Source organism: Marmota monax, unplaced genomic scaffold, assembly GCF_021218885.2.
Source record: "Marmota monax isolate L192 unplaced genomic scaffold, Marmota_monax_Labrador192_F-V1.1 WCK01_AAM20220418_F8-fsc00002, whole genome shotgun sequence".
Classification (NCBI taxonomy): Eukaryota; Metazoa; Chordata; class Mammalia; order Rodentia; family Sciuridae; genus Marmota; species Marmota monax.
In genome coordinates, this window is record NW_026693571.1 from 22,805,393 (window position 1) to 22,817,784 (window position 12,392).

The following is a 12,392-nucleotide window of genomic DNA, read 5'->3' on the forward strand; positions in this document are numbered from 1 at the left end:
AGAAATCAATTTCATGAATCCACCATTTGACCCAGTTATCCCCCTCCTCGGCATATATCCAAAGGAGTATAATCAGTATAATATAGTAACACAGCCACATCAATGTTTATAGCAGCTCAATTCACAATAGCTCAGCTATGGAACCAACAAGGTGTCCTTCAACAGATGAATGGATAAAGAAATTGTGGTACATATATACAATGGAATATTACTCAGCCATAAAGAATGAAATTATGGCATCAGGCAGTAAATGAATGGAACTGGACTCTTCTACTAAGTGAAATAAGCCAATCCTCCGAAGCCAAAGATTGAATGTTCTCTCTGATATGTGGATGCTGACTCACAATAGATGGGTAGGGGGAGTGAAGGTTCACCAGATTGGATTGGGGGGGGGGCTGTTTATGGGTAGGGAGAGGAGATGGGAATGGGAAAGACAATAGAATGAATTGGAATAACTTTCCTTTGTCTATATATGAATGCAAGACATAACTCCACATCATATACAACCACAAAAATGAGAAATTATACTCCATGTATGTATGATATGCCAAAACACATTCTACTATCATGCATAATTAAAAAGAATAAAAAGTTAAAAAAATCAATTCCATTATTTATGGGCTGCTTAGGGGTTGCCCACATGAAAACCAAATCTGATATCCCTCTTCACTGTTAAATAATACTAACTAGTACAAAAAGTAATATATCAATATATATGCATCTATTGCCATCAACTTGTAAGTCTATGGGGGCCCAACTAATCATGAAAACACTTGAGGCACATTTTGTGTGACCTGTATTTAAAAAATGGTTGTTTCATTTGGTCAAGATACTTCTCTGATGGGGCATGATGATGCACGCCTGTAATACCAGTGGCTGGGGAGGCTGAGACAGGAGGATCTCGAGTTCAAAGCCAGCCCCAGCAATGGCGAGGCACTAAGCAACTCAGCGGGACCCTGTCTCTAAATAAAATGCAAAATAGGGCTGGGGATGTAGCTCAGTGATCGAGTGCCCCTGGGTTCAATCTCCTGTACCAAAAAAAAAGATACTACTCTGATATCATTTACTCAGATGATGCATTATGATGTTAACTTATGTGACCCCAATAAAGGGACAATTGAGAATACATCCTAAGTAATAAATCTCAGTTTATTGGCAGACAAGATAATACTAAGAACATAAGATGATTTCATTTGTGCTCAATATTATATATATATTTTAAAGGTAAAGTGAAAGGGTTAGAAACTGTGAAAAAGGGTGTGAAAATACAAATTAGGATCACAAATATTTTTATTAAGCCCAAAACATAATAAAACATTACAGGGAGAACCCAACTACATTTCATTAGGGATAAAAATATGGATATAACAACAATAACAACAACTACTACCACTACTACTACTACAATAAAACAGTCAATTGCTGAAGACACATTAATACAGAAAAATTATGAGAAATGCATTATAAGACTTTAAAATGTAATATTCTCAACAATTGGACTAAATGATTTGGGTACTGTGATGCAAGAGGAGGTAGTATTAACATTTGTAGATTCCTTTTAGCCTTATAATGCTAAAATATATTCAGTATATTCAATACACCTTCAAGACTGAGTAAGTCTACTAAATCACAAGTTTTCAGAGTCCGTAATATCTAAAGAATGACTATAAGAGTTTTATTCAACTAAATCCAAAGGGTTTACCTAGCATTTTAGCAAGTTAGGATATATTGAAAAGTATGATCTCCAATAATTAACAAATCTTTGATTTATAAATAAGTTTATTTATAATGATATTTACACAATAAAAACAAAACACATGAAACTCACAAGTTATACAAAGAAACTGATGTATAATAAAAACAGCAATATAGACTGACAGGCAAAAATTTAAAGAAAGATTTAATAAAGAGTTAAATATCAAATAGACAACTTCTTCTAAATTTCACTTTGTCACCCACACTGAATTGGAATTGAACAATGGCTCTCTTCAGACGGTCCTGTGCTGGAAATTCTGGAAACTGATAAATTATATTTTGATAAGAGTTTAAAGTTAATAACCTATTTCCATGCAGTACCTAATGCTGCCTTAAATAAAGTCACATCCAGTCTTCTTTAAAGTAAAATAGCTTTAAGGTTAATCTGTTCTGCCAGGCAAGAAAATGTCACCAACATTTTGCTGATATGTGGAGATATGGCAGGAAGAAACTATTTAAAGAGGAAGAGAACTGGAGCAGAAGTGACTGGGCAACAGTTTCAAGAGAAGCAAAAGCCAGGAAGGGAAATCAATGAAAACATGCACAAGAATAAGCGGAGTTAATAAGCACAATTAGTGCAGTTGGGAGATGAACAGAAGGAATTAATCCATGGAGCAAGATTAGGGCTTCTTTAGTTACTATTCACTGGAAAACAACTTAGTGCCTAGCCAAACAAATATGTTTTAACAGAAGTACTGATAGGACCTGGGGGATATTAGTATATGGAATGCCACCTTTAAATTCAGGTTGAGTTTTTGTTGACATTGGTGAACATCTGCTTCAAATAGCAATAAAATGAAAGCTATATAACCTATACAGCTGTATTCTTTAAACTAACATAATAAAAAAGAACTTCAAATGAGACAGGCAAAAACTAGACATAAACATTGTCAAATAAGGCACATGTAAAAATCTACACACATTATCCAGTGAAAGACAATATATATATATTTGGAGGTAGAAATAATTACAAAAATACTGACATTTCTAAAGCATTAGCATATTTGTTACAAACAATCACCAACTAATCCCCATTCAGAAAACTGCTTTGTAAAATGATGATTCAATATTTTCAGGACTACATTTTGTGGCTTTTTATGAAAATTCAGGTGAGTATCTGGAGAATTCAGTTAGTGGCAAAAAAGTTGTCCATACCTATGAGAAATGCAATATGGAAATTATAAAAAGTTACAAATGTTCATAAACCCCATGGTCATCATAATGTAAATGTCCTTGAGTGCACCAAGTTGATATTTCCTCATCAATTAGGAATTCAAAATTCTTACTTCACAGGCCCATGGACGTTTTTAATAATGTGGCTATATCTGCTGGCATGCTCCCTTCATCACCTGCAGGTCAGAAAGTGGCATTGAAAGCTTTATAAAAACATCTTATAACATACATTCTATTTTTCTTTCATTCATTTGTTGTTATTATTATTATTTTGTGGAACTGTGGATTGAATCCAGAGGCTTTCTACCATTGAGCTACATCCCCAGTTCTTTTTATTTTTAATTTTGACACAGGGTATTGCTAATTTACTCACAATGGCCTCCAACTTGCAATCCTCCAGCCTCAGCCTCCTCAGTAGAAGGGTTTACATCATTTTTTTCCTTTGGTAAACTGCTATTCATCTTTCAATGCTCAGTTTGCTTCAGTGCCATTCCATTAAAAACCTTAGCTAACCGATACATACATATGGGCTAGCTCCTCTCTATATATTACCAACATAATAACCTAAGGTTATGTTTCTGTTTTGATATATAGATACATAAAGATATATAAATATAAAAACAGTCTTTATCATGTCTAATTTATATAGCACATGGTACTTCTCACATATAAACTCAGAATTCACCCATATTCCTGCTTCCTTTCTTCCAAGTTCATCCGGAGACTTGAAAATTGCCCATGAAAACAAAATGATATTTATCTGAAATTAATTGATAGAATCCTAGCAGAAATCCACGAAGAGAAAGAAAGGAGACTCTTCTAAAAATTTAAAGATACTAAGTACATAGTGTAACAAAATACAAAGTGTGAACTTTGGATTCTGTTTTTTTTTTTTTTTAAAGTTACTAGGAGAAAATCAGATGTGGATAATATATGATAGAATCTGGAAATCACTGTTGACTAGTATTTCACAGAAAAATGGTATTGTGACAACTTAAGAGGAATTTGCAGAAATCCTGAGATTAAACTGCTGTGTTTATAACTGATTTTATAATGGTTCAGAAGGTAGAAAAGGTAGATGAAGCAAACTACAAATATCAAAACTGTTAAGAAACTATATCTTCATGTATGCTTTCAATATTGTTTTATGAAATTTTCTATAATAAAAAATTTAAAAAGGTCGAAAAATTTTGAATATAATTAAATACTTTCTTAAAAGAAAAAAATCTTTTAAATTAGTGGTTCTCCAATTAGCATACAGTAGAATTACCTGAAAGGCTTGATATACCATTGACTATTTTTAAAAAATTCTTAATTGTAAATGGACACAATACTTTTATTCTATTTTACTTTATTTATTTTTATGTGATGCTGAGGATTGAATTCAGTGCCTCCCATGTGCTAGGCAGGTGCTCTACCACTGAGCCACAACCCCAGCCCTACACTATTGACTATTGGGCTTCATTTCCAGAGTTTCTAAGTATAGGATGGGACTTGGGAATATGCATATGAATTGGCAATATCCCAGGTGATGCTGGGGATACAGCTCTGTTTGTTGTTTGCCTAGCATGCACAAGGCCCTGAGTTCAATCCTAGCACTCCTCCACTCAAACAAAAAAACAAAAAATCCAAGTGATGCTGCTTCCGATGCTGATCCAAAGAATGCACTTTGGGAACTACTAAGGCAAGCTCTAGAAACAAAATCTAATAAGCATATTTGAAAGAAATCAGGGTCATTATCTGACCTTTCACAACTTCACACAAGGGTATACAGATTACACATACAATTACAAATGTACCTTTTGTTTACAGAGAAAAGGGACCTCTCTGTTAAGAGATGAAAGGAAGGGTATATATGCACTTTCCTCAATTCAGGGTCAAAATAATTTAAAATGAAACCAGATACACAGATGAAGACAAAAATTATTAGAATTAATAAAGTAAATGAAAGAAATTCTATCTTTAGTCTATGAGTTAGGAAAAACACACAAAATAGCTTTAACAAGACAAAGGGTGAAAGCCTCCTATAGAAGGAAAGAGTGTTAAGGGTGCAGGGTGGTTGGTTTCTTCATACCTAAACTTTATAAAGTCAATGGCCTGAAATAGCTGAAATAAGTTGCTATTCTAACAGACATCTGAAGAGAAAAACAGGCCAGATTTTAGACTCATCGAATTTATAATAAAAGCAAGTAACTGGAAGTGATTAAATAAACATTCCCTCTGCTCTCACCTGAAATATCACCTAAATACCATGGGGAAAAAAGCGTGTGATAGGTGGAATGAAACAAAAAAGAAAACAGAAAGAGTGCTGTCAACAAATTTTGGAAACGAAAAGCAGATGGGAAGAATAGAAACTTGCTTCTAGCAAATTACACAAAGCAAAAGTTGAAGGGTCTGCAGGGAGGAAATGCAAAGCTTCTTCTAACCCCAAATCTCCACCCTCAAAACTCATGAAATGGGGGTGATGGGAAACCAGATGAAGCTAAAAACAGGGTAAGGGGGTAAGACATCCAAAGCTTGCCCAACAGATCCAGCCATTTACCCATGAGGTAGAAACTGAAGGTTTGTTCTTAGAAGAATTTGAATCTGAGGAACTCTGGACTTGGGACAACAGAGATAAGTGAAGCTGCACCGTAAGAGTAAAATTAACTGTTTAAATAAGAAGACAACCCTCCCTTCTCCCTTCCTCTCAGCTCTGAGAATGCATTAAGTTGGCTCATTCTACCTTTCCTCACCATTGTCACTTCCTAAGAGACTGGAGAATAGCCCTCTGGTGAAATGAACTAGTCCACGAGTAAAGACCTATAATCAAAGACAGTTAAATTCCTAAATAATTACTTAGTATGGTTCTATTTCAAAACTTATTGCTAGAATTAAATCCACATATCTGGGTATTTGCTATACTACTGAGAGAGAATTTAACTGTTGTACTAAATTTAAAAAGCTGCCCTAACAAAAATAATCAGGGAAATACACTGACCTAATGGAATCTACTTTATGTGTCAATGCTATTGTATTTGTCAGATAACCCGAAATCAGCAAGTTGCTACATCCAAATCATAGTAATGATGCTAATAGTTCAAATGATAATCATACTCATTATCCTCACTCTTAAAGGCATAATTCAGTAGTTCCTTTTCTCAAATGTTTTCTAATGCCCCCATCCCCAAGCTCCCAGAGCAACCTAAAATAAATGATATGCAAGTAGGACAAGTATTAATTTGATCATACAAAATTCTATTTCTCTGAAAAAAGATTAAAATGCACTAATCTCTACATAGTAAATAGAAACTAACACACTACTGGGTTATAACAAATATTCAATTGAAGTTTGCTGAACTGGCATGAACCATTATCAGTATTTGGAATGTCTTATTATAATAATGAAAAACTGCTTATTTCCAATTATATTTAACATTTAGAAAAGCAAGGTACAGAAAAGTATATGCCAACTTATGCAAAAAGAATATACTTTTTTATTTTTAAAATTTTAATTAATGAACAGCAATCATATTCATTAGTGCAGGCCTAGGTATACTTTTTTATTTCTATATTCATCAAATAGCTTGTAACATACTCAAAAAAGCGGGGGCGGGCGGGGGGGGGGGTTACCAACCTTCATCACATTTATAAGGAAGCAGGATGATGAGGCAAGAAGGAGGCTCTTTTTTACCCATATATACTTTTTGAATTTTAAACTGTGAGAATGTATTTTTTTAAAAAATATATACATTAAGTACAAAACTTAAATTTATAAAACTTTAAAATTATCCTTTTCAAAGGGTAGTGTGAAGAGAAGTCATAATATCAAAGGTTCTTTCTAGTGAACAAATTATAAAATTGCAGATAAAACTGAGTTTGGATTTCTGGTTTTATTTCTCAGCTATTCCAGTATCAAAAATAAGATGAGGATGAAAGACATAAACACTTCAATTCTAGCAAAATAGAACTTAATTACTATAGAACTTTTGAGATCAATATGTTTACTTCTCCTACTTTACTTCCCAAACTACATACTAAACAAGAGCTCAGTATACCTTTATTATTCCAATGCAAGAATAATATATATTTTAATAAATATTGAATATTCTGCTTACAATCATCTTACCTTCATCTACTGTGGTCATATCTTGTTCTAGTTTCAATTTCTGTTGGTTAATTTTTAGCATAGATTCTTCAATTGTCCCTTGGCTTATTAATTTTATAACTAGTACTTCTCTAAAACAAATACAAGACATGTTCATTGGTTACTGAATTAGATATTATGTAAACTATATCTAAGTTCAATAATAATAATTTGAAAATTATGACAAATATCTCTAAATTTAAACTTCTTTTTAAATTCAAACTATCTGAGATAACACTATCTGAGCATGTAAACTTCTAAGCATACTCTCCTATTGATCCAAAAGAAGATAAAGATATAGGCACTCTAAAACTTTCACATAAAAGTATATTACAACAGTTATGTGTTCAGATAGAAATTATACTTTCAAAAATAAACATGTTTTGTTTATCAGGTCCCAAGAAATAATTCTGTACAGTAAGGCAGTATAATAAGGAACAAGCCTCTACAATAGACACTGATAAATATTTGGTCTATCAATGAATATACCAATGTCTTTTGTAAATATAGTAAAATACTTGACAAAGACATTGAATGCTGTTTACATATGAAAGTACAGTTGAAGCTGGGTACAGTGGTACGCACATAAGCCTGTAATCCCAGTGACTCAGGGGCTGAGGCAGGAGGATTCCAAGTTCAAAGCCAGCCTCAGCAAATTAGCGAAGCCCTAAGCAACTCAGTGAGACCCTGTCCCTACAAGGGTAGCAATAATATATACAAATTATTATTGGTAGCATGTGCCAAGTGGCTAGACCATTGATAATAACTTCATGAATGGTAGAACTATTTCATGAGAGGGTGCAGTTAAATGAATAGGATATATATATATATATATATCTACTATATATATAGTAGAGCTCATATTCGACACTGCTGGTAAAAAGACATCAGTAGCCATGTAACATATTCTACACCAATTAAAAGGGCATTTGATTAAAAATGAATTTCAACTGAAAATACTTACTTAGTCTGGCCAACTCTATGGCACCTATCTTCTGCTTGTTTGTCATTGTAGGGATTACAATCAATATCATGAAGTATAACAACATTTGCTGAAGTCAAATTTATTCCTAATCCACCAGCTTTTGTTGACAACAGAAACACAAAGATATCCATATCGGTATTAAACTCATCAATTAGATGAATCCTATAAGATAAATATATTAGGTTAAGTCTCATTAAAAGGCATATAATATAATTAAAACTGAAAAACCATCACATCACTGGAAAAGAAATCAGAAAGTGTAAATAGACGCTCTTAGCATTATAATTACTTTTCTGGAACTTGTAACAATGAAGCACCTTCCCAATTCAACAAATTCTTTTCTATATTATCACTCTCCCAACTATTATTTTAATTCATCCATTCATATTTGATTAATTTGTAAAGGTCTATTTTGTCCTTTGAAGACTTCTACTCAATATACTTTATATGCAATCTTTAATTCTCTTAGAAGTTTGTCAGCTGCTACCGGTAGACAGCAATACATCTGATGAACCAAGGCCCACAAGATCAAACTATTATCAGTACATTCCTTTTGGCATAATGTTTACCCTTACCATAATGCAGGGGAGAAAAAAAAATCATTCCGGCAAATACAAATAAATCAAGATGTATACTGCAATTTATATACACAAGAAAAAGCATTCATTGTTTTTTTTTTTAAACCCTTGAGTATTAGAACAGCGGGCTAGGGATGTGGCTCAAGCGGTAATGCGTTCGCATTGGCATGCGCAGCGTGCTGGGTTTGATCCTCAGCACCACATAAAAATAAAATAAAGATGTTGTGTCCATCAAAAAACTGAAAAATAAATATTAAAAAATTCTCTCTCTTCTCTCTCTCTCTATATATATATTTTTAAAAAAAGAATTAGAACAGCAACAAAAAAACCTTTAACCTTGAATCATGAGGAGCCTGACTTTAAAAAAAGAATGTTGACTAAAGATAAGGTGATTTTAAACTTGAATAATTTTTAAAGGGGGAAATTCTAAAAAATATACAATTCTTGTAGCTGTTTCAAAATATATTTGTATGCAATTAAGACAAAAAAAAAGGATATTTGCTTTTAAGACAATGATTTGTGATAACCAACATAAGACTCAAAGCAACAAAATTCTACCAAATACTCTAGACATTTAAAATTCTAACAAACACATAATAAATGAGCAAAGGTTTGAAAATAAAATAAATTATACCAACCTTTCAGAAATCTGAGTCTTTCCATCTAATCTGAGGTACCTATGCTGATGATGTTTTAACAGAACCTCTAAAATGTCCAGCATCATGGTAAACTGGCTAAATAATACAACTCGATTACCCTGCAAAAATATATGCATGGGTTAGAAACAGGAAAATACAATCACTATACTACTCAAAGCCTTGCTATAGGATGCCAGGCATGTAGCTCAGTGGTAGAGCGCTTCCTTAACATGTGTGAGGCCCTGGGTTTATTCCCCAGCAACACACACACACATACACACACACACACACACCAAATTTTTTTTTTAAAAGAACCAAGAAGAAAGCCTTGACATGTCTAAAAATCAAGAGTGTTACCATTACTTTTATATCATGTTGACAACTTCACAAAGATTTCAAAATATGTAATGACCCATTACTACTACTTTTTTTCCTTTTGGTATTGGGAATTGAATCCAGGGCACTTTACCACTGAGCTACATCCCCAGCTCTCTGTATTTTTTACCTTGAGATAAGGTCTCACTAAGTTGCTTAAGGCCTCATTAAATTGCTGAGACTGGCCTCAAACGTGATCCTCCTGCCTCAGCCTCTTAAATTATTGGGATTGTAGGTGTGCTATTGTACCTTGTTGACCAATTACTTCTTTAATAAAAATTAAGTAATAATACTTGAGATAAAATTTTATTTTAACTTATATGTAAATAAATTGCCTCAACTTCTACATGTCAAGAGCTAAAATTTGACTCTGTATTTTAAGTACAATTATTATTTCTTGTAAAAAAATATTAATAAAATTTGTAAATTCTATTTGGATGGTAACCTTAGAAATTTAAGCTATTTCACAGATAAACTACAGTATTACCTAAATAATTGTTTAACAAGTGGCACCTTCAAAATACTAATTTTGAAACAATCACACAAATGGTTACTTATGAAATAATAATGATTAGGATTATTTCTTTAAAAATACTAATAAAGACACAGTCTAAATCTTATTGTTCTGAGATTGCACAAGGAAAGAATGTAATCAGAAAAAGATATGCTCAAATTTGTCAAGAAAATTCAAACACTAGGTTCTAAGAGAAGGTAGAACTGACAAGACTAAAGCTTCAAGAGCATCAAATCATGCCAGAACTGCTTTAGGAAGTTAAATTAACTCAGAAAGTACAAAAGGAGTATTATTCTTTTTTAATACCTTCTGCTTCAATTCAGATAAGATGCATCCTAAAACTCGGAATTTTCCAGAATCTAAAATCAAATCCATGTCTAACTGGAAATTATTAATGTGCCGATACTGTTTACAAAGTACATGTAGTTCAAAGTCTGTCATAACTTCCATGTCTTCAAAGATCAGGTCAGGGTTAGCCTCACAATGTGTAGGTTCCTTTTAAAATAAAACACAACACAATATACTTCAAAATGAGGGAAATTTATAATATGATCAGAATACTTTAATTAAAATTCTTCACATCTGGAAAAAAATCAATCATAAAACAACTTAATGTAACAGGTTTAATAATAATAATAATAATAATAATAAAGTTAATTATTATCTTTTGAGTTACAGATGGAATGTCTAGAAGTTAGTACAAAATAATCCTGGGGAAGGGTTTAGGGAGTACAGATGAAACAAAAGTAGTGTCACTACCAAATGCTAACTAGAAAATGGATGGAGATTACACAGGCAGAGGGTTTCATTACATGTTTCCTTTTCCTTTTACATGTTTGAAGTTTTCCATAGTAAGTTTAAAATAGCATAAGAAATTAAATTAAATAAGTTGTGTTCAACACTAAGATCTGTAAGGAGAAATAAGAATAAGACCTTAGCAAGAATGATGCAAAAATAAAGAGCAAAACCAAATTGTTAAAACAAAAAAAAATTAAAATGAGGAAAGTAAACAGGAAAACTGTTTCACTAACCAAGATGTAAAATATGAAGTAATACTTTGTTTAAAGAAAAGAAAGAAGCAATATGGAAAGCCCTAGGTCAGGAAAAGGAATATTTTTCATGTAAAAGTCCAGGTGTAAGTATTTTAGGTTTCCCCGACAAGATGATTGTGTTGCAACTTTGCCCCTGTAATGAGAAAGCAGTCTTAGAATACACAAATAACTGCACATGACTGTGTTATAATAGAACTTTATTTTAAAAGACGGTCACTACCCTATAAAGCCGTAGTTTGCTGAACCCCGATCTAGAGTATCGTTCTGTGGCTCTTTTCTCTCTCAAATAGTCTTTAATTTTGTCTTAAAAATTGTTTTCCAGTTGGGCATGGTGGCACATGCCTGTAATTCCAGCAACTTGGGAGGCTGAGGCAAGAATGATCTCAAATTTAAGGCTAACCTCAGCAACTTTGCAAGGCTTTAAGGAAGTCAAGGAGACTGTCTCAGAAAAAATGGGGAGGAGGGCTAGGAATGTAGCTCAGTGGTCAAGCACCTCTGGGTTCAATCCCCAGTATCAACAACAACAAAAATGTTTTTCAGGTTGGGTATGTAGCTCACTGGGAGAGTGCTTGCCTAGCATGCACAAGGCCCTGTGTTCGATGCCCAGCACTGAAGAGAGGAGGAAGTAAAAGAAAAAAAAATTTAAAAAAAAATGTGGCTAGGTATGGTGGCTCATGCCTGTAATCCCAGCTACTTGGTAGGTTAAGGAAGGAGGATCTCTAGTTTGAGCTCAGCTTGTCAACATAGCAAGACCATGTCTCAAAAAAAATAAAAAATAAAAAAACTAGAGATGTAGCTCAGTTTTGAAAAATAACATGGGTAAAGAATTTGCACGCTCAATGGGTTTTTTAGTCTTAACAACTTCATAACTATTTAATAGTGAATGCTCAGTATTAAGCATAAAACAAAATTCTTACCTTTAGCATAAGCTGAGACATTTCCTTGAGTTTTTCGGCTGTGTAATATTGGCGATGTAATAAAGGATGATTGGCCATTTTTCTCAATTGCATCATGACATTGCACATTTCTGTATTTTTCTCTGTGATCCAAAGAGTAGACATTAAGAAAAAAAAAAAAAAAAGCTGATAGCTGTTTGTTGAAGTATCTCTATCTTAACAAGTTTTAAAATTATTTCTTCAAATTCCAACTAATTTTAAAAATGACCAAATCCCTTTTATCATATGATTAGACAAAAC

The 12,392-nt window shown here is 33.0% G+C and overlaps 1 protein-coding gene across 4 annotated transcripts in view; it reads right to left on the minus strand.

Moving 5' to 3' along the window:
• Nucleotides 1-1,272: 1,272 nt before the first annotated feature.
• Nucleotides 1,273-12,392, minus strand: part of Smarcad1 (SWI/SNF-related, matrix-associated actin-dependent regulator of chromatin, subfamily a, containing DEAD/H box 1) — a 75,669-nt gene continuing 64,549 nt past the window's right edge. For all 4 annotated transcript variants that reach the window (XM_046458891.2, XM_046458890.2, XM_046458889.2 and 1 more), the window contains 6 exons: nt 12,114-12,235; nt 10,451-10,639; nt 9,256-9,374; nt 8,019-8,201; nt 7,037-7,146; nt 1,273-3,104 (listed from right to left, as the gene is read on the minus strand). In XM_046458891.2, the coding sequence (XP_046314847.1) occupies nt 3,043-3,104; nt 7,037-7,146; nt 8,019-8,201; nt 9,256-9,374; nt 10,451-10,639; nt 12,114-12,235 (785 nt within the window). In that variant the 3' untranslated portion in view covers nt 1,273-3,042. The remainder of the gene's footprint in view (nt 3,105-7,036; nt 7,147-8,018; nt 8,202-9,255; nt 9,375-10,450; nt 10,640-12,113; nt 12,236-12,392) is intronic.